The sequence below is a fragment of the Ovis canadensis genome, chromosome 24 (assembly GCF_042477335.2).
Source record: "Ovis canadensis isolate MfBH-ARS-UI-01 breed Bighorn chromosome 24, ARS-UI_OviCan_v2, whole genome shotgun sequence".
Classification (NCBI taxonomy): Eukaryota; Metazoa; Chordata; class Mammalia; order Artiodactyla; family Bovidae; genus Ovis; species Ovis canadensis.
This window is the reverse complement of record NC_091268.1, coordinates 25,370,264-25,397,163: the sequence shown is the minus strand read 5'-3', so window position 1 is coordinate 25,397,163 and position 26,900 is coordinate 25,370,264. Positions and strand designations below refer to the sequence as shown.

Sequence of the window (26,900 nt, the reverse complement as noted above, 5' to 3'; positions counted from 1 at the left end):
ACCCCTGTCCCCGCCACCCCTGATGCCTGCGTTTACAGTAGGGCCAGCCCATGCAGGCTGTGTGGTTGGCTCTGTTCAACAGGGAACTGGGCACTGAGTCAGAGCCAGGCTAGGACTGGGCCCAGGGGGCATTGCTCACAGCCTAACAGGTGACATGGCGGCCACACAGACATCAGTGCCCTGCAGGGTCTGTGGGGACTCAGCCAGTGCCAGGCGGGGTTGGGCGTCCCCTTCTTTCCTTTCTCTCCCTCCTTTGTTTGCTCAGCAGAAGTGCAGAAGTGTGGGAGGTGGGGGACTTAAGGCGCAGACTCTGGTGCACGATACCACCCCCACCCCGCTTTAGAACCCAGCCTAGTCCCTTACCAGCACGACCTCAGGCAAGGTGCTTTCTCTGCCTTGGGATGGGGCGGACTGATAGTCGTTCTGATGTGCGCTGAGTGTTATGTACACACTGGTGTCGCGGCTGTGGCCACTTGCCAGGGACACAGGGAGCAGAGCAGGTGGGTCCCTGGGCTGGTGGAGTCCAGGCTCTTCGCTCGCCTGTCTCCTGCCGTTTCTCATCCTGCTAGCCCAGAGCTGGTGCCTCTCTGGACTGTATTTGTTCTCTCATCCCATCACAAGAACGCACCGACCCCCAGTTGTCACAACTTACGCTGTCTCCAGCCTTGCCAAATGTCCCCTGTCAGCCTGAGATACTGTTGTCCATCCTGGATGCACAGAAAAGGTCTTCTGGGGCATTAAACAAATAATTTTATTGGTTTATTTCATTTTGGCTGTGCTGGGTCTTCACTGCTGCGTGGCATTTCTCTAGGTGCGGCGAGCCGGGGCTCCTCTCTAGTTGCGGCGCGTGGTCTCGTTGCCGTGGCTGCTCTTATTCTGGAGAACGGGCTCTAGGGTGCACAGGCTTCAGCAGTTGCAGTTCCCAGGCTCTAGAGCACAGGCTCAGCCGTTGTGGCGCTTGGGCTTAGTTGTCCCGTGGCATGTGGAATCTCCCTGGACCAGGGATCGAACCAGGGTCTCCTGCATTGGCAGGCAAATTCTTTACCCCTGAGCCACCAGAAAGTCCCCTGGGACATTTTAAGAAATGCTCCCTGCAGGTCGCACCACAGGCAATTTATTCAGACTCTCAGGAGTGGCGGGGTGGGGGCGGGGGCATCTGTATTTTTAGGAAGCATCCCATGGGGAGACCTGTGAAAGACCCCTTACCAGGCTTCTTTGCTGGGGTGGGGGCCGGTTTCTGTCCCTAGCCTCTGCTGCAGACCCCGGGGGCCAGCTCCAGCGCCTTCCTGGGCATCTCGGCTCTGGTGCACAACCTGTGTGTGTCTCTGGACGGGCCCTGTGAGCAGCTCTCTGGTGTCGGCTCCCTTGTGAGGATCCTGGGAGATGCCGTGGATGCCAACTGCACCTTCCGGGAGCCCCCAGATGCTGATCAGGTGAGGACAGCCCACACCCTGGGCATCGGCCCTTGAGGGGGTCCCTGCCAAGCAGGTGAGCTGTAGACTGGGTGGGTGGGCTGGACGCCACCACCAGCCTCAAGGCCCCACCGTCATCTTGTTTCAGCTTCTGTTTGTGCTGAAGGCCATTGGCAACGCTGGCCAGGCAGCCACAGCTCTCACCCCCAAGCTGAGCACTTGTGCCTCCCTGAGGAGCTGCCCCCATGAGATCCGGCTGGGGGCCATCCAGGCCTTCCGGAGGGTTCCCTGCTCTGCGGACGTGAGCTCCTGGGAGTTATTTCACCGGGGTTGGCATTGGGCAGGAGTGGGTCTTGAACCACTGTTAATGCACGTCTTCACTTGCTCATTCGTTCATCGCATTTACTGAGCACCTACTATGTGCCGGGCACTGGTGTGAACAGGTGCCCAGGTCTCTGCTCTCATAGAGCCTGTATCTGGGGTAGGGAGTCCTGTATTCATCGAATACCCAAGTAAGCGAGTGATTACTAACACATCACACATAAGCCATCTGTGCTGCAAACCCGCTGGTTCAGGGGTCAGCAAGGTCCATGGTCGACATCCAGCTTATTGCCTGTTCTTGTAGGTGAAGTGTTGTGGAAATACAGCTCTGCCTGTTCACTGATGTGTGGTCTGGGCTGCTTTCTTGCTTTGATTGTGGAATTGAGTAGTTGCAACAGCGACTGTATGGTCTGCAAAGGCAAAACAATTGACCATCTTTCCCTTTGTAGGACGTTTGCTGACCCTTGGACTAGCGGCTCCTGCCTCATTTAGTCAGAGTCCTTCCTGTGGTCTGACCACTGATCCAGGAGCACCTCTTGGCTTCATTTCCTGCTTCCCTCACCCCCGCTACTCCTGCCCAGCCACGCTGCCTCCAGGGCTCACTTCTGCCTCAGGGCATTTACACATGCTCTTCTCCTTTTACTTTTTACTGTGGGGGATCTTCCTTGGCTTCCTTTCACTTGCAACTGACCTTTTCAAGCTCCCCCAGGCATCCGGCTACCCTATTTTATTTTTCCCTTTTTAGCAGTTATGGGCTTACCAGGTGGCACGAGTGGTAAAGAACCTGTCTGCCAATGCAGGAGATGCAAGAAACATGGCTTCTATCTCTGAGTCAGGAAGATCTCCTGGAAGTGGGCATGACAACCTGCTCTAGTATTCTTGCCTGGAAAATCCCATGGACAGAGGAGCCTGGAGGGATACAGCCTATAGGATTGCAAAGAGTCAGACACTACTGAAGTGACTTAGCATGCAGCAACGTACTATATATTCACCTGGTTTACTATCTGTCTCTCTGCACTAGAGTGTAAGCTTCAGATGGACAGAGCGGGGTTTGTCTTGCTCACAGTTGTTCCCTTGCACCTCGCTGGGCACGTGATAGGTGCTCAGTTAATGTTGCTGCATGAGTGGATGGGCGGATGGCTGTGCTGTGAAGGGAACCAGCAGGTGCTGAGGGAGAGAGTCACGGGGTATGGGAAGTGGCTTGCTTAGGAAGGGGGGCATGGGGAGTATCTTTAGAGGGAATACCTCCTGTGAGTCTGTTGCTATGGTGTTTTCACAGATGTTTCACACATGATGTTTTCTTGGAATGTAGCCACACCCACCTGTTTACCCATTGTTTGCATGGTGCTCAGTCGCTAAGTCATGTCTGACTCTGTGACCCCATGGACTGTAGCCCACCAGGCTCCTCTGTCCATGGGATTTCCCAGACAAGAATACTAGAGTGGGTTGCCATTTCCTTGTCCAGAGGATCTTCCTGACCCAGGGATGGAACCTACGTCTCATCTCCTGCATTGGCAGGCTGATTCTTTACCACTGGCCCCACCTGGGAAGCCCTTACCATTGTTACTTGTGGAAGTTGATAAGGCTCTGGGCTGGGGCTCTGGGGAGTTAGGTATTGGCAGTGACTGGGCAAACTCCCATGTCCCACAATCGGGCCCCAGGTGAGAGTGTCTGGGAGCAGCGGAGACTTTGGGAGAGCCCGGTCAAGGCAGCCGGACCCCTGCTGGAGCCAGGGCAGACAAGAGGACATGGCGCTCTCGGGTGAGGGGGGTGGGCTCTGGGTGATGGCTTTCCCTTTACCCGAGGCAGCGATCCGTGCTCTCCAGCCTGTACCAAAACTCCGAGGAGGATTCTGAGATTCGCATCAATGCCTACCTGGCCCTGATGAGGTGCCCGGGCGAGGAGGTGTTTGCCCAGGTGCGGCATACCCAGGCCGGAGAGCAGTCCACCCAGGGTGAGCAGCTGCAGGTGGGCGGCAGGGGCTGGCCTGGGTGCCACCAGATGGGTGCGGGGGTTTCCAGAGCACTCTGCCTCCATCCCTCAGGTGTCTTCCCATCCCTTTCTGTTCCCCTTCTTTTGCCACGCCATCTGGACAAATAACTTCACATGCTCCCCTCACCCCGGTGGCAATTGAACAACCCAGGAGAAGTTGCTTCCCTCTGGTCCTCAGTTTCCTCATCTGTACAATGGGGTGACAGTCGCTGAGCTCCTTTCTAGCTTTGGCCAGGTCATGGCATACCACCTAAAGGAGAGAGGAGAGGAGAGACTTGAGGCCAGAGACAGTGTCTGCGAATCTCAGACCCCTTGAGGGGTCAGAGAGTTCTTTTTGAACAGGTAGAACTTCAAAAGATAAGCTCAGCTAACTTTTGAAAAGTTTTTTTCCTAGTGCACAGTGATCTGACATAATTCGCAGTGAGTTGAGTCTGGGGACTGCCTGACTGGGTTCAGGTCCCAGCTCAGCCACTTCCTACCTGTGTGCCTTTGGGCAAATGACCAAACCGTTGTGAGCCTCAGTTTCTCCATCGATGAAATGGGGGTAATAACAGTACCTTCCTCATAAAGGAAGCATAAAATGAATTAATACAGGAAGGCATTTAGAGCATTGTGAGTGCTGTATGCATAGCTGTTCACTGTCCATGTTATTATCACTGCTGCTGTTATTGTTGTTATTCTTCAGTCATTCAGTCGTGTCCCACTCTTTGCGACCCTGTGGACAGCAGCGTGCCAGGCCTCCCTGTCTTTCACCATCTCCCGGAGTTTGCTCGAACTCATGTCCATCGAGTCAATTATGCCATGCAACTATCTCATTCTCTGCTATGATTATGCAGCCAAAATTTCAAAGCAGACGGCAAGATATAAATGGAAAGTTAAAGGCCTCCTTCCTTGCCTCCTGATCCCTAAGTCCTGTTTTCTGAAGGCACTGACTTTGACCATTCTCTTCTGTGTCCCATCAGAACATGTAGTACATGTATGAACATGGATGTGTTATGACCGTAACAACAGCAGCCACTCAGGATCATGGTGTACACACTGGTTGTGCCCTTTGCCTCGGCCTTCAGTGTGTCCGGGAGCTCTTTCCACATCAGGGTACTTGGGTTCTTAGCTGCAGCTGCGGGATGTTCCGCTAGGAGCTTAAACCATAGTCCACTTTACCAGTCCCTAGTGATGGGCGTTTAGATTTTTTTTCCTAGTCTTTTGCCATGAGAAACAGCAACCAAAATGAATCTCTCTGTCCATCCCCCTTCAGACCCTTTTGCTAATCTAGCCGGAGGATAATTTCCCAGAAGTAGCCAACAAGAGGCTTCCCAGGTGGTGCTAGTGCTAAAGAACCGACCTGCCAATGCAGGAGACGTTAAGAGACGTGGGTTTGATCCCTGGGTTGGGAAGATCCTGTGGAAGAGGAAATGCAACCCACTCCAATATTCTTGCTTGGAGAATCCACATGGACAGAGGAGCCTGTCAAGCTACAGTTTATAGGGTCTTAAAGAGTTGGACATGATGGAAATGACTTAGTGCACACACACTCAGCCAGCATAAAGGTGTGCACACACGTTTGAAAGTCTGATGTGATGCTGCTAAACTACCTTCTAAAGAAATGACACCTCCCCAGCCTCCAGAGGGAAAGAAATGGTGCTACTCGAAGCCGCAGTTTGTTGTTGGCAGTTTCTAGGGTGGGATGGGATGGGTGGGGCTGTTCTACATCAATAGACCACTGGGCCAAGCCCCTCATAGGGGGTCAGTCAAGGGGCAGCCTTAATAGATACCCTGCGGTATCAGGCTTGTATGTTGCCTGATGGGAGCAAAAACATTCTCATCTCTGTTTCATGGTGGATTGTTCTAGAAGCTCCCTGATGGGCATTCTGAGAGCCTGGGATGAGCAAGGGGGTTGGTGTTCCCAATTAGAATAATATCCTCTGTTGGACTCCTTTCCCTTGGTACATTCATTTCATTTTTAACTCTCCGGAGAGCCTCAGAGGGTCCCCATCACAGACTGCATGTTTACCCTTTCCCAACCCTAAAAGATACTCAGTCCTTTAGGTCCAGACTCTGCTGTTGACTGATCTGTGCAAACTCCCCTGGGAGATGGGTCATTATAGTTCATTTTACTGATGAGGAAACTAAGGCTCAGAGAAGTGGAGTGACCAGCCCAAGGTCACACAGCTCATGAGTGGTGGAACTGGGTTTCAGGCTCAGGTCTGACTTTCAAACCAGGGCTTTCCCACACTCTCAAACCAGTCCAGTGGGCTCCCTTTTCCTTCAGGAAAGTGCATTAGAATGCCGTGTGCAGCCTAGATTTCCAAGTTCCATTAAGGCACTTCTGTTTGCTGTTTATCTACAAAGAGGACGTGGTTCCCAGTAGCTAGGCTCCTGAGAAGCCCCTGGTGGGTAGAAATAGCAGGACCTGGAGCGGGAGGCTGGAGGTCTTTTCTCTGTACTGTGTCAGCTGTGGGCCCTCCCTCATCGCCCTCCCCTTCCCTCCCCTCCGGCTGTGACTGGACTCCAGTGGGCTCCTTTGTGTGGAGTCACCTCCTGCAGCTGTTGGAGACCGACGACCCCTTGAAACAGAGCCTCCGGGAGGCCGTCCCTGAAGATATTGTCAGCCGGGAGTTCCATCCAGAGGTGTGGAAACACTCGTCCTACTCTGACGTCACCTTCCGCTCAGGTATGGGCATCTCTGACCAGCACTGTCCTCGGGGGCCACAAAGGCTTGGGGACCCGGGAGTTCTGACTCCAGAGGACATGTGGATGAGGCTGAGGCCATGTCTGTTGCTAAATGTCCAGATATTCACATGCCATCTGCTTGATTTTTTTTTTTTCTGTATCCTCATAGCAACCTGCCATTTTTGTTGGAAGAGGTAAAAAATAGTTAAATATGAGCCACCTCATAGCATTCAGTGAAATAGTACTTCCATCTTTTCTCTAAACTGGTTCTTTTAAATTTACTGTTATGCTAAAGGAAAACCTCTTCAGTTTAATTCTAAAAATAGGGTTGTCCTAAAAAGAGACGCAGTGACCGTGAATCACTGTTGTTGAATTCTCACGGGTTCTCGCCTGCTGAGGGCGGCGAGTTTGAGAACTGCCTTCCCTGGGTTAAAAAGGGAGATTAGCATCAACCAGAGACAACTGCTTCCTTGTAATTAAACAGAATCAAAAAGAGACCCCATTCTAGGTTAAGTATCCAACCCCCCTCAGCTACTTGGAAAGCTGGGGGACAGGGTGGGGTGCTCTGGCTGCCCCCCACCTATCAGCAGATGTGGGTACATTCGTGACCTTCCCTCTGCTCTTGGTAAGGCTTACTTCTGAGCTTCCTGTCCTGGCTGAGAGGATGCACCATTTGTCTGGCCCTGTCTCCAGCCCCTCGGCTGTTCACTCCTGCCCTGTGAGTGGCGTGGTGGGCACTGATCCTTTCTCTCTCTTCCAGCATCAGGCAGCCTGGGAGCCAACCTGGAGGGGACCCTTCTCTTCTCTCCAGCCTCCTTCCTCCCCGGTTCTGCCACAGCCAACCTGACCATCCATGCTCTTGGTCATGCCTTCAACCTCCTGGAGGTAAGAGGGGGCCTTATTTCAGTCTCTACAGGGTGTCTCCTGGGCTTGGGGCCAGAAATCATCCCATCCATCCATCTTTCCAGTCCTCACTTCTTGTGTCTATCGATCTACTCCCAGCCCCCAGCCTCCACCCACCCATTTATCTGCCCGTCCACCCATCTACTCATCCAGCCTGCTGACCCATACATAAATCCAAACATCTATGACCCCATCCCTCCTCCTCTCCCTCCCTCTCATCCATCTGTGTACCTGCCATCTCTCTCCATCTACCCTCTCACCTACTCATTTATCTTCCCAGTAATGCACCCATCCACCTATCTATCTATGCACCACTTAGCTACCCATCCACCTATCCATTGCCTATCCATCACCCCATCCGTACAGTCATCCATCCATCCTTCTCACCCACCAATCCGTTTATGTACCTTCCCACCCATCTCTCCATCTACACTCTCACGCGATCATCTTTATTCTTTCAGTCATCCACCCATCTATCCACCTGTTTATTAACACCTACGCACCTACTCATCTGTCCACACACTCTTCCGTATGCTTATACATCTGTATCTATCCATCTTTCCATCCATTCTTCTATCCTCACCCATCTATTCACTCACTTACCCCTACTATCTCTTCGTCTACTCTCTCATCCACTATTTATTCATCTACCCTTCTGCCCATCCATACGTCTGTCAGTCTCCCCACCCACCTTTCTCTTCATCTGTTCTTCCTGATCTATCCACCCTTCTATCCATCTATGCATCCATCTGTGAACCTGTCATCAACTGCACAGTATCCATCTTCTGCCTAACATGTGCCAGGTACTATGCTGTGTGCTGGGCTCAGAGAATATGATGATGATGCAGAGATACAATTCCTGCCTTCTTGGTGCTCACAGCCCAGAGAGATAGACAGATAAGAAATGGGTAGACGCGTCCGTAAAACAATGGCAACTCTAAGTAGTGAGCTTAGAGATCTGAAGGATGAGCAGGAGCAGCCGTGTGAAAAACTGAGGTAAGAACCTTCCAGGGGGAAAGAGGGCAGTGTGTGCAATGTTCCTGAGATGACAGAGGGCTTGGTGTGTTTAAGGAACAGAAATAGATTAGAGAACAGGAGGAGAATAGTAAGATGGGAACTCAGGGAGGGAGCAGGACCATGTTGAGGAAGGGTTTCAAGTTGGGGAGTGACAGGCAATTTGAATGTGGAAAATGATTTGTAAGGGGCAGCAATGGAAGAGGGATGATCTCTGAGGTCATGTGCCCAGCAAGCTTTGAAGTAATGTAATACCTTGGGGCCCTTCCGTCTCTTCCCCCCAGGTCCCTGGAGCCTGTCTGAGGGAGGGTGCTCTGTGCTCTATCCCAGCACTTTCTAGTTTATGAAGAACTGGGGACTTACCATCCAAACTTTGCCTGCTGGGCACCTGAGCTTAGATCTGCCAAGGGCTGAACCTCTGGTAATTTCTCTACAAATGCTCTCATAGACATCTAGATGAGAGGTCGGAAGGAAACGATGTAAGAGTGAGTGAACACATGGGGGGATGGATAGGTAGATGGAATGAAGGAAGGACTCATTCATTCATCCATCAGATTTTGAGAATCAGTCAGGTCATCTGATAGTCAGGGTTCTGCAGAAAAGTAGAATCAATAGGGTTATAGAGGCTGACAGGCCCCAGATCTACAGTCAGCAGAGCTGGAGACCCAGGGGAACTGATGGTGTAGTTCCCGTCTGAAGACAGGAAAAGCCAATGTCCCAGTCTGAAGGCAGTCAGGGAGGAGAAATGCCCTCTTATTTGGAGGAAGGGCAGCCTTTTGTTTGATTCAGGCCTTCAACTGATTAGATGAGGCTCACCCTCATTATGGAGGGCGATCTGCTTGACTTGGTCCACTGATGTAAATGTTAAACTCATTAAAAAATGCTCTCACAGAAACATCTGTAATAACACTGGACCAAATATCTGGGCACCCCACTGCCCAGTCATGTAGAGACAGAATTAACCATCTCACCAGGCATTGAGTGCCCTTGGTGAATGAGACACAGGTCCCTGCTCTCATAGAGCTCAAGATCTTTCAGGGAGACACATAAATTAGTCTGAGTGTGACTTTGGAGCATTGTGCTTGACACTCAGAGGAAGGGGTAATAAATTTGGTTGAGGGTGGGGAGGTGGGATGTATGGAGCCGGTGATACGGGAATTCAGGGAAGGCGTCCCAGAGGTGGTGACATTTGAACCAGGCCTCAAAGAATTGGTCGGAATTCTTGCTGTGTGTCATTTGCCAAGCAGATGTGGAGCTGAGATTGTATCTCTTGACATTTGGGCCTGGATGGGCCCTAGGGAGCCTGGAGCCCCCTGTTCAAGCTCCCAACCCCACAGCTCTTGGTTACTATTATAACCAAGTTACTGTTCCCTGAGCCCCTGACTTTCCTTCCCAGTTGGGGCTCCAGCTGGAAAATGCCGAGGAAATGGCCCGCAGGCTGTTTGGCCCGAAGTCATTCTGGGGGCAGGAAGAGAAGAGACAAGCTCAGGCGAAGGAGCCCCCAGAGGCAGAGCCAGGGCCCACACCGGCCGACCCAGCCTGTCCAGGAGAAAGGTCCAGAAGGATGAGAGACTTGCAGCAGAAGGTAAGGGAAGCACCTGTGCCTACCTCATTTCACCCGCCCCCCGTCAGACGCCAGCTTGGGCTTTGGGACTGGGGGACGCAGGTGTCCGTGAACTCTAACCCTTCCCTCCCACCCCTACCCCCTTACAGAAGCAAACTGCTGGTCCAGATCTCAGCAGGGAGCTGCTGGCCTGCCTTCTTTTGAAAAACCATTTGATATATCATTTTTTGAAAAACCATTTGATATAGAAAAGTGCCCACTTTGGAAGTGTGTTTCCATCAGTGAAACATCCTTGTAACCAGCACCCAGACCCCTCATAAGCTCCCCAGAGGCACCCTTCTGCCTCCCTATTCTGGTTTACCCACCCATAACCAGAGGTAAGCAACCACTGTTCTGACTCCTAATAGCACTGAGTAACCTTAAAAAACAGCTTTGTTAAAAAAAAAAAAAAAATCAGCTTTGTTGAGGTGTAATTGCCCTACAATAAATGGTATGTGTTTAGAGTGTTGACGCATACTGTTTGACAAGTTTGGACATATGTAAACACTGAAGGGACTTCACTGATGGCTCAATGGAAAAGAATCTGCCTGCCAATTCAGGGGACAAGGGCTCCTTCCCTGGGTCAGGAAGATGCCCTGGAGGAGGGAATGCTGACCCACTCTAGTGTCCTTGCCTGGGAAATCCCATGGACAGAAGATCCTGGCAGGCTACAGTCCATGGCTTGCAGAGTTAGACATGATTTTGTGACTGAGAGACAACAGCAATACACCATGAAACCACTATCAACTAAATCAACATATCCATCACCCCCAAAGGCTTCTTAGTCTCCTTAATCCCTTCTTCCTGCTCCAGCCCTGCCCCCCTGTTGTGATATGCTTTTTCTGTCATGATGGACGAGTTTGCATTTTCTGGAATGTTGCGTAAATGGAATCTTGCAGCACATACTTTTGTCTGTAAAGCACGTGCTGCTTTCTGACCTCACTTCCTCTGTTCAGTGTAATTATTTTGAGATTCATCCTTGTGCAGGGTATACTAGTAGTTTATTTCTTCCTATGGTCAGGTAGTGTTCCATTGTAGGGATGGACCTCAGTCCGTTTAAGTATTCACCTGTTGATGAACATTTGCATTATTTCCGGTTTTGGGGCTATTACAAGTAGGGCTGCTATGCACATTTATGTACGTGGTGGTGGTTTTAGTTGCTAAGATGTGTCCAACTCTTGCAACCCCATGGACTGTAGCCTGCCAGGCTCCTCTATCCATGGGATTTTCCAGGCAAGATACTGGATTGACTTACCATTACAAATCTTCATATAAACATATGTTTTCAGGTTTGGGGTAAATATTGAGGAATGGGATGGCTGGATCATATGTTTAATTTTTTAAGAGATAGCTAAATTGTTTTGCACAGTGGTTGTACTATTTTGCATCCCCACCAGCAGTGTAGGAAAGGTCTAATTCCTCCACATCCTCACCAACACTTGGTAGGATTAGACTTTTTAGTTTTTGCCGTTCTAAAAGTGTGCGGTAGTATCTCGTGGCTTTATTCCCTAATGCTGCTAATGTTGAGCATCTTTTCATGTGCTTATTTGTTATCCATGCATCTTTGGTGAAGTGTATGTTCAAATATTTTGTCCTTTGTTTAAAAAAAAAAATTGGGTTGGTTTCTTAAGAGCAAGTTTCGAACATTCTTGATCTATTCAGAACACAAGGCTTTTGTTAGCTGTGTAACTTGCAAATGCTTTCTCCCAGGGTGTGGATGGTCTTTCCATTCCCTTAGCAGTGTCTTTTTTCTGGCCATGCTGGGTCTCCACTGCGGTGTGCAGGCTTCCCTAGTTCCGGCACCCAGGCTCTAGAGTGCACGGGCTTGGTAGCTGCAGTAGTGGGCTTCTCTTGGTTGCGGTGTGTGTGCTTAGTTACCTCACAGCATGTGGTATCTCAGTTTCTCGACCAGGGATCGAACCCATGTCCCTTGCGTTGGAAGGCAGACTCTTAACCGCTGGACCCCCAGGGAAGTCCCAGCAGTGTCTTCTAAAGAGCAGACATTCGTGATTTGGATAAAGTCAGGTTTATCCATTTCTTTTATGTGTAGTGTTTTGAGTGTTAACATCTAAGAAGTCTTGGCCTAAAGCAGTGTTATAGAGATTCTTGGAACCCTCTGGAGACTTCCAGAGTTCTCTGCGCAACTCTTTCCCCTCTTGTCCTCTGCCCTGCAATGTCCAGTCACCTTGGTCTCCCCAGGCTCCCAGATCCGTAACTCCAAGAGTCTGCCCTGCCACACTCTGTTCCCCTCCCAGCCCCTCAGCCTGAATTCCCTCCAGGCGGGGAGCTGAGGCTCACTTGCTATTTCCTGTTTCTTGGGTTCACCATCTTGCATTACCTGGTGGTGTCTAATGTCTTGGGAACTTTTGTTTAATCTGTTTCATCTGAGTTTCGAGTTGCTCCACACGGGGAGGTAAATTCAGTCCCTGTTACTTCAATCTGGTTGATAGTAGAAGTCACATCTAGTTCCTTTTGTGAACTTTATGTAAATAGAATCATTTACATGTACCCTTTTGGGAAAAAAGTGACGTTCACGTGACATAAAGTTAGCCGTTTAAAAATATACAATTCAGTGACACGTGATACATTCACAGCGTTGTGCAACGACCACATCTGTCTAGTTCCAAAACATTTTCGTCACCCCAAGGAGACCCCACCTCCGTTAGTGGTCACGTGCCGTCCCCTCATTTCCCAGCCCTGCCAACCACGAATGTGCTTTCTGTCTAGATGGATTTATCTGTTCTGGACATTTCTTATAAACAGAATCACACAATATGTGGCCTTTTGTGTCTGGCTTCTCTCACCAAGCATGTTTTTGAGGTTTATTTGTGTCATAGCATGGATCAGTACTTCATTCTTTTTTTCCATTGCACAAATAATTCATTTCTTAATTGAAATATAGTTGATTTGTTATGTGATAGTTTGTGGTGTACAGCGAAGCGATTCAGTTATATGTGTGTGTGTGTGTGTGTGTGTGTGTACATATGCACTTTTTCAGATTCTTTTCCATTATAGATTATGACAAGATATTGAGTATATTTCTCTGTGCTATACAGCAACTTCCCTGAATGAACTTCATGAACTTCCCTGCAGTGGTACAGTGGTTAAGACTCCGTGTTTCCACCGCAGGGGATGAGGGTTCAATCCCTGGTTAGGAAACTAAGATTCCACATGCTTCATGGTGCAACCAAAAAATACAAAATTTAGGAGCTTCCCTCTTGGCTCAGCTGGTAAAGAATCTGCTAGCAGTGCAGGAGACCTGGGTTCGATCCCTGTTTCAGGAAGATCCCCTGGAGAAGGAAATGGCAGCCCACTCCAGTATTCTTGCCTGGAGAATTCCATGGACAGCAGAGACTGGTGGGCTATAGTCCATGGGGTCGCGAAGAGTCAGACACGACTGAGTGACATTCACTTTCACTTTGTACAGTAAGTCCTCTTTTTTATCTATTTTATATATAGTACTGAGTATATGTTAATCCCAAACTCCTAATTTATCCCTCCCCATCCCCTTTGCCCTTTGGTAACCATAAGTTTGTTCTCCATGTCTGTGGGTCTCTTTCTGTTTTGTAAATAAGTTCATTTATATCATTTTTTAGATTCTACATATAAGTAATATCATACGATGTTTGTCTTTGTCTGACTTTACTTAGTATGATAATCTCTAGGTCCATTCACAATGCCACAGATGACATTACTTCATTCTTTTTTATGGCCGAGTAGTATTCCATTGTGTGTGTGTATCTCACATCTTCTTTATCCATTTATCTCTCAGTAGACACTTCAATTGCTTCCATGTCTTGGCTGTTGCTGCTATAAACATTAAGGTGCATGGTGTGAAGTGGTTTTGATTTGCATTTCTCTAAAAAATTAATTAAAGACGCTTACTCCTTGGAAGAAAAGTTATGACCAACCTAGATAGCATATTCAAAAGCAGAGACATTACTTTGCCAACAAAGGTCCGTCTAGTCAAGGCTATGGTTTTTCCAGTGGTCATATATGGATGTGAGAGTTGGACTGTGAAGAAAGCTGAGCGCCGAAGAATTGATGCTTTAGAACTGTGGTGTTGGAAAAGACTCCTGAGAGTCCCTTGGACTGCAAGGAGATCCAACCAGTCCATTCTGAAGGAGATCAGCCCTGAGATTTGTTTGGAAGGACTGATGCTAAAGCTGAAACTCCAGTGCTTTGGCCACCTCATGCGAAGAGTTGACTCATTGGAAAAGATTCTGATGCTGGGAGGGATTGGGGGCAGGAGGAGAAGGGGATGACAGAGGATGAGATGGCTGGATCACTGACTCGATGGACATGAGTCTGAGTGAACTCTGGGAGTTGATGATGGACAGGAAGGCCTGGCGTGCTGCGATTCATGGGATTGCAAAGAGTCGGACATGACTGAGCAACTGAACTGAACTGAATTGACTGAATAATTAGTGATATTGAGCATCTTTTCATGCACCTGTCGGCCATCTGTATGTCTTCTTTGGAGAAATGTCTCTTTAGGTCTTCTGCCCTTTTTATGACTAGGTTGTTCTGATACTGAGCTGTGTGAACTATCTATGTATTTTAGAAATTAATCTTTTGTCGATTGCATCATCTGCAAATATTTTCTCTCAGTCCATAGGCTTTCTTTTTTTTTGTTGTTTATGGTTTCTTTTGCTGTGCAAAAGCTTCTAATTTTGGTTAGGTCCTGTTTATTTTCCCTTTTATTTCTTTTGCCTTGGGAGACTGACCTAAGAAAATATTGCTACGATTTATGTCAGAGAATGTTTTGCCTATATTCTAGGAGTTTTATGGTGTCATGTCTTATGTTTAAGTGTTTAAGCCATTTTGAGTTTATTCTTGTGTATGATGTGAGAATGTGTTCTAACTTCGTTGATTTACAAGCGGCTGTACAGCTTTCCCAGCACCACTTGCTAAAGAGACTCTTTTCTCCAGTATATATTCTTGTGTCTTTTATCATAGACTAATTGATCTTAGGTGTGTGAGTTTACCTGTTCCATTGACCTATGTGTCTGATTTTGTGCTTCATTCCTCCTTAAGGCTGGATAATATTCATTGTATGGATGGACCACATTTTGCATGTCCCTTTCCCCACTGATGGGCTTTCGGGTTGTTCCCATCTTATGACGATTGTGAATAATGCTGTCCACATCCTCTTTTTTGGGTCTGACTTCTTTTGCTGAAAGTATGTTTGTGAGATCGATCTGTGTTGCTGTGTGTACTTACAGCTTGTTCATTTTCCTTGCTGTACAGCATTCCATGGTGTGAACACACCACAGTTTCTTTATCCAGCTATCCACTTACTGTTGCCAATGTCCTTACCCAGTGTTGAAGCCAGTTTCTGGCTTGGTACAGGTAGCATGTTCTTGCGTGTGTGCCTTTGGTGAATGTCTGTGGATACATTTGTTCCATGTATGCGCAGTCGTGGACTTGCTGGGCAAGGGCTGTGTGTATGCGTGCTTCCTCTGGTTTCCCACTTGATGCTAGGACTTGAGTATTTTTCTTCCTGAAAACTTACTGTATGCAAACATTTTAATACCCATTCTGTGGGTGGGGACCTTACTTTACATAACCTTTTCCCCACCAGTGGATACTGAGGTTGTTAGTCCCCTCTTGGTGTTATAAATGTCATTTCCATGTACATCTGGGGGTGATCAAGGTGGTGGCTGAGGCATTTCCTCATGTGTTCACTCACTAACCATCAGCCATGATCCCCACACAGCCCAGGAACACAAAGATGATCAGGGTGTGGTCCCTGCCGTCAAAAGCCTCTTGGACTAAATCTGAAGCCAGTAAGTAACTTGAATGAGGGCTGTGGGTTGGATATAAATGTGTTTTCTTAGAGTCACAATCCCACAATTTCTTAGAATAACACAATTGGTCTGTTACCTTCTCACTTTTTAAAAGGCTTTTTTTGGTTTAGGTTTTTTTTTAATCAGTTAGTTAACTTTTGGGTGCTCGGGGTCTTCGCTACTGTGCGCGGTCCTTCTCGGGTTGCGGCGAGCGGGGGCTGCTCTTCACTGCGGTGCTCGCTTCTCGCTGCGGTGGCTTCTCTCGCTGCGGAGCACAGGTTCCAGGTGCGCGAGCTTCAGTAGCTGCGGCGTATGGGCTCGGTAGTTGTGGCGCATCAGCTTAGCTGCTCCATGACGTGTGAAATGTTCCTGGACCAGTGACTGAACTTGTGTTCCCTGCCTTGGCAGGCGGATTCCTAACCACTGTACCACCAGGGACGTCCTGTCTTCTCGCTCTTGATATATGTTCACTTTGCAAGATATATTTTGCACAAGTGCAGTGATGAGTGGGACTTCCCCGGTGGCTCAGATGGTAAAGCATATGTCTGCAATGCGGGAGACCTGGGTTCAATCCCTGGGTTGGGAAGATTCCCTGGAGAAGGAAACGGCAACCCACTCCAGTACTCTTGCCTAGAAAATCCCATGGACGGAGGAGCTTGGTGCAGGCTACTGTCCATGGGGTTGCAAAGAGTCGGGCACGACTGAGCGACTTCACTTCTTCAGTGATGAGTGACAGTAGTCCTTGGCCTGAGTGCTGGAGAGATGGCAGGGCATGGTGGAGACTGCGGTAGACAGGCTTGCAGCTCAGGCCTCGGCTCACTGGCAGCCACCACTCAGTTCTGAATGCCTGTTGCCCTTTTGGGGAGGGGGAGACTGGGGGGGCAGTGGGAGACAGGCCAATATTTCTCTTCTTTTGAGAAGCTGAGTATCTGGATTTTATATAAAATCTCACAGGTTTTAAATAGTAGAGATAAATTTTTAAAAATACATACTGCCTGAAATATAAAGACCAAGAAACTGTCACACACCAGAGGAGAGTGAAGAGACATGATACTAAACACCACGTGGTGCTGGATTGAATCCTGGAACAGAAGGAGGATGGAATGGAAAAACCGGTGAAACCCGAATAAAGTCTGGAGTTTAGTTAATAACATGCTGGTGTTGGTTGCCTCGTTTTCACTGTGCGTCTTGGTCGTGTAAGATGCTAACAGTGGAGGAAACAGGCTGAGGTGCATGGGAGCTCCCTGTAACTTTGCAACTTTTTCCAAAAATTTTTATTGTTGTGGCTCAGCTGGTAAAGAATCTGCCTGCCATGTGGGAGACCTGGGTTCAATCCCTGGGTTGGAAAGATACCCTGGAGAAGGGAAAGGCTGCCCACTCCAATATTCTGGCCTGGAGAATTCCATGGACTATATATAGTTCATGGGGTCGCAAAGAGTCAGACACGACTGAGCGACTTTCACTTTCATAGCTGATTTACAATATAGTGTTAGTTTCAGGTTGGCAGCACAGTGACTCAGCTTTCCATATATGAATGTGCTGTGCTTAGTTGCTCAGTCATGTCTGACTCTCTGTGCAACCCCATGGACTGTAACCTTCCAGGCTTCTCTGTCCGTGGGGATTCTCCAGGCAAGAATACTGGAGTGGGTTGCCATGCTCTCTTCCAGGGGATCTTCCCAACCCAGGGATTGCCAGTCTCCCACACTGCAGGCGGATTCTTTACCAGCTGAGCCACCAGGGAAACCCCCATATATGTCTATCTACTCTTTTTTAGATTCTTTTCACATCTAGGGTATTAACAGAGTATTGAGTAGTTTCCTGTGTTATATATAGTTACTTATTAATTATCTATTTTATATGTAGTAGTATGTATGTGTCAATCTCAGTCTCCCAGTTTATCCACCCCCCCTTTCCCCTCTGGTAACCATAAGTTTGTTTTCTATACCTGTGACTCTATTTCTGCTTTGTAAATAAGTTCACTTTAGTATCATTTTTCTGGATTCCACGTGTAAGTGATATCATATGATATTTGTCTTTCTCTGTCTGGCCTACTTCACTCAGTATAACAATCTCGGGCATGAACCTAGGGTTTGCTGCAAAGGGTATTATTTCATTCTTTTTAATGGCTGAGTAGTATTCCATTGTACCACATCTTTATCCATTACTCTGCTGATGGACACTGGGGTGCATCTATGTTTTTGAATTGCAGTTTTGTCTGGCTATACTGCTGGATCATATTCAGCCTGGATTTTTAAAAGCCTCTATTATTTATACACACGCATTGCACTGGGTGTTGGGTAGACTGTGCAGGTGTAAGAAAATATGTCCATAGGTTCTGCCTGTGGACCATGAGTTTTGCAGGTCCTGTGCTGAACCCCACAAGCCCTTGACCTTTCTCTCCAGCTGCCCCTTCCCCCTCCCAAGGTCCAGGTGCCTTGCCCCGCTAAGCCAGACCTGTTCCTGGTCACAGGTGGCCCAGAGGCGTGGGGAGCGGCAGGCGCTGAAATGTCAGCTGAGCATGAAGGTGTTCGGGCATGAGTTGAGCTTTGTGAACTGTGGGGTGATGAGGAGCCACGTGACGCACCAGTCCCTGAACCTGGCTGAGCTTGCCATCAAACTCCTGAAGGTACCTCAGGCTGGGCTTGGCCCATCCCTGCCATCTGACCTGATGATGTTTCCTTTGATGCTTTGGGGGAATACTAAAGTACTTTCAGACTCAAGAGCATGAAATTTGGAATCAGACTGCCCAAGGTCAAAAATTGGCTGCACTGCTTACCGCCTTGGGCGTATTGTTGAATTTACCATGGCCTCAGTTTCTGCATCTGTGAAATGGGCGTGATAAAATAGTGCCCTGTACCAGGTGGGCAAGGAGGGCCCACACCCTGGATGGGCCTGGATGCCTGACCTCTGACTATGACCTGCAGTAACCCGTCTTGGTTCAAACCCCAGTTCTGCCAGTTTCTAGCTACATGGGCTCAGCTGGGTTATTTTTTATCTGTTTTGGGGTTCTGTTTTCTCTTCTGGAAACTGGGGACAGTGATAAGGTTCTGTCTGAGGGTTGTGAGGGGCGAGTGAGGGGGTCACGTGCACTGTGCGGTTCTCTGACTGCAGGGCCAGGAGGTGCAGGTGAACCGGAGGCTGAACGTAGCAATGCAAGAGCTCACCTTTCCCACCATGTCTGGCCTCCCAGCCCGGTTGACCCTCAACGTCTCGGCTGCCGTCAGCATCCGGGTCCGAGGGACAGCCGACTTCCAGCAGCGCTCAGATTTCTCTGTGAACGGTTACGTCAAGCCCAGGTAACTGGCCCCTCATATCTGGGGGAGATAGGTGGATCAGAGCCTCCCCCTGCAGAGAGCTGGGGCATCAGCATGGGCTGAGTGGGGAGCCCTGCTCTGCTGACTACCTTTATACCAGCTACTGTAGATGGAGTGTCTTTTGTGCCAAGAGACTAAAGAGATCCTGGGCAGTTGTGCCCACTTTACAGATGAGGAGACTGAGGCTCAGCAAGGTACAGCCTCCATGCCCAAGGTAGCACAGCAGCTGGGATTCACAGCCTGTGTCTCAGCCCTGCTCTTCCCTCTGCCCCCTCTGCCTCTTGGGGGAGAGGGTGGGAACAGAGGGAGAAGGAGGAGCATTTAAGGTACAGGAACCCACATGGCCACACACAAGGCGGACACTTTTCTCGTTTCCATTAAGGGTTAAGGAAATTGAGACTCACAATGAGTGCACAGCTGACCCAGGGCCACACAGCAAGGATTTTGAGCAGAACAATGCTCACCTGTCTCAGGTCAGCTAGGTGACTCTCCCAGTCACTAAGCTGACCTGCCTTTCACTTCTGGGTCCAGTGTGGGGAATGTGGGTGTCCTGTGCTGCCTTTTGTTGGGCATAGAGACCTTGGGCTTGGGCTCTGACAACTGGGGCTCCAGACTGGCTGTTCCATGTCCCAACTGTGGAACCCATGCAGGTGGTGTCACCTCTGTGAGCCTCGGTTTGTCTGTCTGTTAAATGGGGCTAATGATGGTGAGGGTTCGATGGCAAGGTATAGAGTTCTTGGCCCACATGGAGTGTGTGGTCAGTGATGGCCGCCGCGGAGGGGCCGCTCTGACTCAGGACCATGGAGTGAAGCTGGCAGGGGGTTCGTGGGTGGTGCGTGGGTTGGCACTGGTTTGGCCGTTGCCTGGGGCTCTAGGCTGCAGCCATGTGCTTCTTCCTTAGCGCGCTGCTCCAGATCTCGGCACAGATGGGCACAGTGGGTGCCCTGGGGCAGGCCGGGCTGAGGTGGGTGACTGGTATCCACGGCACCGCCAGCCTGGATGGTGGGATCCAGGCGAGGAAGGGCCAAGACCTCAGGGTGCATCTGAACACACCAGAGGAAGTCATGGAGCTGTTCCGCTTCAGGTGGGTTCCCTAACCTGGGGAGGGAGCCCATGAATATGTCTGTGTGTGAGCACTGGTGTGCATGTGGGTGTCTGTGAGAGTGTACATGCCTGTGTCTGAGAGTGTGTCCCTACGGGTGTGCCTGTGAGTCTGTGTATGTGATTGCATGTCTGTGGGGGTGTTTGTGAGATAGTTTGCCCATATCAGTGAGGGAGGGGTGTGGGGTGTGTGTGTGTAGGGGGGTGTGTGGGGGGTGTGTGGGGTGTGTCTGTCAGGGTAGGGCGGGTGTGTCTGTGACAGGGGCTGAGGGAGACCAGGAGGTGGGGACTCCCACAGTGCTCAGATCTTTCCGGGGGTCCGTCCTGGAGTCTGCTCTGCCCCAGCCTCCTGGAGAGGTGATACTTAGAGAGCAGTGAGTTCAGAGAAAACAGGAGAAGCCAGACTGCCCCCACCTCCACTGTTGCCCACCCGACCCTCTCCGGGCAGCAGCCAGTGGGGTCTCCTTTTACTTGTCAATTAAATCCTATCATGCTCCCCCTACCCTATTTAAAATCCCTTGCTTGCATCCAGGATAACCCAGCCAGCATGCTTGCCCTGCCCGATGGAGGCCTTGCCCACTCCCTCACCCGTCTCCTGCCACTACTTCCCCCCACTCCCTCCCCGCCATTCTGACCCCCTCACCACCCTTTTGTCGGTGGTCCTAAAGAGCGCCCTTTATTCTCACCCCAGGGCCTTTGCACCATCCCTCTGGGATGCCGGCTCCTTCTCATCCTTTGATTCTCTGACCAAATATTACCTCTGCAGTGTCCCCTCCAACCCCCCCACAACTAACCAATGCCTTGCTGTATCCCCAAGATGGATGCTATGCCCACGTCATCCCATGTTTTAGGATTTTCGTAGCGCATGTCACCCTCTGTGTTCATGGACTGACTCCCCCACCAGCGTGCAGGTGCCCCAAGGGCCTGTCCGGTTCCTGGTGGGACCTGCCCGAGCGCCTCGCCCTGGTGGGTTTATGGATGAATGCAGTGACTCACCTGGCACTTCCTCCCTTCCCACCCAGCTCTCAGCTGTATCTCGTCACTGGGGATGGTGTGAGGAGCCTCAATCATGTTCCCAGCCCTTCGGAGGCCCAGTCCTGTACCAGCAAGGAAGGTGGGTGCCAGCAGGCCCTCCGTGTCATTGTCCCAGGATGGGCGTCTTGGGGGCTGAGGGGTAAGAGAACAGCTCCAAATTCCAGAGTTATCTTCTGCCCTGAAAGTACTTATGCCCCTTAACTCAGTGATGCTGTGTCTAGACTCTGTGTGTCCAGTTACTCAGTCATGTCCAACTCTTTGTGGCCCCACGGACTGTAGCCTGCCAGGCTCCTCTGTCCATGGAATTTTCCAAGCAAGAATATTGGAGTGGGTTGCCATTTCCTTGTCTGGGGGATCTTCCCGACCGAGGGATTGAACCCATGTCTTTAGTATCTCCTGCATTGGCAGGTGGGTTCCTTACCACTAGCACCACATGGGAAGCCCTCCCTATACCTTATGAAAATAAGCCAAAATAGCTTTAAAAGGGCTGAATGCACAGAGATATTTGTTGCATCATTATTTACAGAGCAAGAAAAAAAAAAAAGATGGCAACTCAAATATCCAGCAGTAGAATGGCTTATTATGATGGCCTTGAGCTAAGAACAGACTTTTACATTTCCAAACGCTGAAAAAATAGTCAAAAGAAGACGATTTCAGCACATGTGAGCAATTAGTGAAATTCATATTTCAGTGCCCAGAAATGAAGTTTTATTGGTGCAGAGCCACTCCCGTTGTCTGTGGCCTTTCTTCAACAACAGCAGAGCTGAGTAACAGCAAACTGCGGTCATGGCTGTGTGACCAACAAAACCTCAAGTATTTACCATCTGGCCATTTACTGAAGATGTTTGCCAACTCCTGGTTTCATAAAATACTGAGATATCCCGTAGCTTTTGAAGTCTGTAAAGAAGGGCATTTTTTTAGTAGATTCTTTTCGCGTTTCCTCTTTTATGTATATATATATGTATGTATTTTTGGCTGCGCTGGGTCTTCATTGCTGTACGCAGGCTTTTGTCAGTTGGGGTGAGTGGGGACTACTGTCTCTTGTGGTGCATGGGCTTCTCACTGTGGCGGCTTCTCTTGTTGCAGGGTGAGGGCCCCGGAGCAGAGGCTCAGTAGTTGCAGCGCATGGGGTCAGTAGTTGTGGCATTCGGGCTTAGTTGCCCCATGGCATGTGGGATCTTCCCGAGCCAGGGATCGAACCGGTGTCCGCTGCATTGGCAGGTGGATTCTTGACCACTGGACTACCAGGGAAGTCCTGAACTTCATATTTTAGTAGCACAAGAAAACTCTTTGGTGATAACATCAGGTGAAAGGCAACAAAATTGAGAAGGGAGAGAAGGAGGTAGATCAGCTGCAGATCTTGCAATCTTTTGGGGGGTAAAGTGGGGGAGGGGCCTACTTAAGTTACTTCTTTAGGCTAAGCAGTGTCCTGAACACTCACTGAGCTGTGAATCCTCCCAGCTACAGCATGGGGCTGGATCTATTATCGGTCCCCATGGACAGATGAGAAACACCAAAGCACAGAGATGTTAGGTCACTTGCCCAAAGTCACACAGCTGGGCAATGGCAGAACGGGAATGCAGATCCAGGCTTTCTTGCTCCAGAGCCTGTGTCCTACATTGTACTGCTGGATATTCTGATAGTCTACATGAGGGGTCCTGAACCAGGGGTGATTTTGACCCTACCCTTGCCCGGGGGACAGTTGGCAATGTCTGTTGACATCATTGGTTGTCGTACTGGTGTGGGAGGTGCTAAAGCCATCTCGTGGGTCGAGCCCAGGTCCCCCACAACAAGGAATTATCCAGGCCACGGGTTGAGAGTGCCAAAGCTGAGAAACACTGGTCTACACAGCACCACCTGCTGTGATTAATGACTAAATGACACTGTTTCTCCGAAGAATGTGGAGATGCTCTTTCTTTGCTGATGGGAGCATCCGTGGCCCCGCCCGGAGCCCTCAGCTCTCTCCTGACTGGTGGTGCCTGCTCCCTTTCCCACAGCATCCCGCAGCTGGGGCTGGCAGCTCTGCACTGAGGTGCGCTGGCCGGCCCCTGACCAGCCCTTCCTGCTCTCGGTGCCTGTGTCCGCGGCCGTGACGCTGGAGAAGCAGGACCGGGGGCTCCAACAGTATCTGCTGGAAGCTGCCTACACCCTCCACCCCCAGGTAGGCCCTAGGGAAACTTCTTTCTCAACCGGATTCAGGGGTTCCCTAGGTCTTCTACTCAGGGGTCAGCCTTGAGCATCACTCATAAAGACGGGGGCCTCCTCCCCGGAGCTGTTGGGCTGGGCTTGTAGTTCCCCTCCTGCCTGAGGACCCTTGCACATGCTGTCTCTGGCTTGTTGGCTTGTTAACTCTGAATCAACCTTCATAGCTCCATTCAAGAGGTCACCTCCTCAGGGAAGCCTGCCCTGATTACCCTGAAGTGGCCATATTCATTTGCTATGTACTCTAAGGGGACTGTGTTCCTTCCCTTTCAGTCACATTTGTGTTCATTACTGAAGCTGGTTAATTAGGATCTATCTTCCCCACTAGTCACTCAGTTCCTGGGAACAGATCCAGTGCCTTTCTCACTCCTGGGTCCCCAGCAGCTGGCACAGAACAGACACTCAGCAGCCTCCTATCTGACCTCCCAGTTCCCACTCTTGTCTCCTTCCCATGTGTTTTCCACCAGCAGCCAGACAGACCTTCCAAAATCCCTAAAGGATTGTGTCCATCCTCTGCTCAGGACTCTGCGGTGGCCCCTTTCTCTCTGCGTAGGAGCCGAGCGCCCTGACCGGCAGGCTTTCAATGATCCAGCCGTGCCAGCCTCTCGTCCCCATCTCCCCGCTTTTTGACCAGGCTCACCGCTCTCCAGACACACTGACCTCCTTTTAATTAAATGCCAAGCACGTTGCTGCCCCAGGGCCTTTGCACTGGCGATTCCCTCTGCCTGGAACACTCTTTCTTAGTCATCCACTTGACTCTGTGCCTTGCTGCCTTCTGGTCTCATCAAATGCCCCTTCCTTAGAAACAACTTCCTTCCCTGACCACCTGGTCCAGAATAATGACCCCTGACTCCGAGTTTGTCAGCAGAGCACTCACAGCCACTAGCTGCCATCTGACTTCCTTCTGTGTCTGGAGGTTCTGTGAGTGTGGCTGCCAGGAGGGAGGACTTTGTGTATAACACTCGGCTGCACCCCCTGTGCCTGCAACGGTGCCTCGCACACAGCAGTGGAGGTTAATTGGTTCTGCGTGAATGTACGATGGTGCAGGATATTAAAGAGGGCTCATGTGTTAAGCTGCATTTTCACAGAAGCACACCAGAACCAAGGATTTGGGTAAAAGTGATGGATGAAGAAAAGACTCCAGGAGGACCCAGTAAGAAGGTGGAGAAAAGAAGGTGGGGAAAGGAAAGAAGCTGAGCAGGGGTGATGGCAGATGAAGTGGCAGCATCAGCCTGTTCCCTGGTCAGCCCTGGAGCAGGACTTACGTAGCGGAGTTTGGTCCCCTGGGGACTAAGAAGCTAGATGTTTTTCCCTCCTTTGCTGGAGGGAATGTTCTGGAGGTCACAGGTGCCTGGCATTAGGAGCAAAGTACACAGACCCCAGTGTTCATTGCATCACTGTTTATGATAGCCGAGACATGGAAGCAACCTAAATGTCCATCAGCAGAGGAGTGGATAAGGATGTGGTGCATATATATAATGGACTGTTGCTCAGCCATTTAAAAAGAATGAAGTAATGCCGTTTGCAGCAACGTGGGTGGACCTAGAGCGCGTCATGCTGAGTGAAGTGAGTCAAAGCAGGAGAAATATCAGGTGACATCCCTTATATGTGGACTCCAAAAAGACGTTATACAAATGAACTTGCTTACAAAACAGAAACAGACTCACAGGCCAAGAACAAGCTGATGATTGCCAGCCGGAAGGATAGGGGCAAGGGATAGCTAGGGAGTTAGGGATGGACATGTACAAACAGCTGTATTTAAAATGGACACCCAACAGGGCTCTGCCGTATAGCACAGGGAACTCTGCTCAGTGTTATGTGGCAGCCTCGATGGGAGGGGAGTTTGGGGAGAATGGATACGTGTATGTGCATGGCTGAGCCCCTTCATTCTCCACCTGATACTGTCACAACATTGTTAATCAGTTACACCCCAATACAAAATAAAACTTAAAAAAAAAAAGCAAAGCACACAAAAGCTGGGAGATGAGCACGCTGGGCTGGTGAAGGGGCCCAGGGGGGTCCAGGCAGGTGTGTGTTGAGGCTGCTCCCCTGGTTGTTGGCCAAAAAAATGGAGAGCCTGTTCCTGTGGTCCTGAGTTGTCTTGTAGGACTCTCCTCCAGGGTGTACAGCCCCAGACTCCTGGTTTTAGGGTTCTTGTCTTTCGAGGACAAGAATGACCATTAGAACTCAGGTCTTTGGGTTTCTTTGGAAACATACATTTATTTATTTTGGGGTCTTCGTTGCTTTTCTCTAGAGCTGTTCTCCAGCTGCAGAGCTTGGGCTTCTCACTGCAGGGGCTTCTCTTGTTTCGGATCATGGGGTCTGGAGTGTCTGGGCTTCAGTGGTTTCCGCAGGTAGCCTCAGGAGCTGCAGTTCCCAGGCCCCAGAGCACAGGCTCGGTAGTTGCAGCGCACGGGCATAGTTGCTCCGCAGATCGTGGGATCTTCCTGGACCAGGCGTGGAACCTGTGTCTTCTATGTTGGCAGGCGGACTCTTTACCACTGAGCGACGGGGGGAAGCCCAGAACTCAGGCTTTTTTCAGGTGGGGGGACCTGGATGGGTTCTCAGTCTTGAGGACTCTGCCGTGTTTCCAGAAGGACTGCTGGCTCCCTCAAGAAGCCTCAGCTCACATCTTCATGGGCACGCCTGGATCGGAAGTGCCCAGGGACGTCGGGGTGGACATCAGCTATAGCTGGCCTCAGGGGAAGTTCCGTCTCAAGCTTCTGCATCCCCAGAAGAGGATTGAGCTTGATGGTAAAGACAGTGGTCCCCCTGTCACTCTGCCCCCAGCCACAGGCCGATCCGTGGGCCAGATACAGCCCGCTCACTGTGGACTCCTCAGCCACCGTCTGAGGTTGGCACTACATAGAGCCCCGTTTAATGGACGAGGACCCCAGGGCTCAGAGACTAGGAAGCCAGGAGGACATCCCCCAGCGAAGGCAGGGGTGGATCCAGGATGTTGAGCCCTGGTCTCTAAACTCTCATTTTGTCTCCCAGGAAAGATCGAGACTGTCCAGAGGGCCCGCATGGGTCACCTGGAGCTGATCCTGGATGAAAGGGACGTCTACTACATCAAGGTCTGCACCCCGTCCTCAAACCCCTGGTGTTGACACCTGCCACCTCCCAGGACACTTCCGGTCCCAATCTCTGCTTACTCATCACCACCTCCTTTGGTGTTTTTCGTTTCTTTTTAAATTTATTAATTAATTTGTTTGATTGCATCGAGTCTTAGTTGTGGCATGAGAGATCTTTGCTGCAGCGTATGGGATCTTTTGCTGCGAGGCATGGCCTCAGTAGTTGTGGGGCATGGGCTTAATTGCCCCATGGCACGTGGGATCTTAGTTCCCTGACCAGGGATCAAACCCAAGTCCCCTGCATTGGAAGGTGGATTTTTAAAAAGTATTTATTGATTTATTGGGGCTTAGTTGCATCACATGGGATCTTCACTGTGGCATGCAGGACCTTTCAGTTGCAGTGTGTTGGTTCAGTTGCCCTGAGGAAAGTGGAATCTAGTTTCCTGTCCCCTGCATTGGTAGGCAGATTC

The 26,900-nt window shown here is 50.1% G+C and overlaps 1 protein-coding gene across 1 annotated transcript in view; it reads left to right on the top strand.

Moving 5' to 3' along the window:
- Positions 1-26,900, top strand: part of LOC138429745 (uncharacterized) — a 170,747-nt gene that overhangs the window by 24,361 nt on the left and 119,486 nt on the right. Inside the window, exons 11-23 of the mRNA XM_069571470.1 lie at positions 1,248-1,433; positions 1,561-1,713; positions 3,543-3,687; positions 6,238-6,396; positions 7,156-7,280; positions 9,709-9,897; positions 18,175-18,330; positions 18,816-19,000; positions 19,920-20,102; positions 21,142-21,233; positions 23,152-23,315; positions 25,951-26,110; positions 26,354-26,433. Coding sequence (XP_069427571.1) covers positions 1,248-1,433; positions 1,561-1,713; positions 3,543-3,687; positions 6,238-6,396; positions 7,156-7,280; positions 9,709-9,897; positions 18,175-18,330; positions 18,816-19,000; positions 19,920-20,102; positions 21,142-21,233; positions 23,152-23,315; positions 25,951-26,110; positions 26,354-26,433 — 1,977 coding nt within the window. The remainder of the gene's footprint in view (positions 1-1,247; positions 1,434-1,560; positions 1,714-3,542; positions 3,688-6,237; positions 6,397-7,155; positions 7,281-9,708; positions 9,898-18,174; positions 18,331-18,815; positions 19,001-19,919; positions 20,103-21,141; positions 21,234-23,151; positions 23,316-25,950; positions 26,111-26,353; positions 26,434-26,900) is intronic.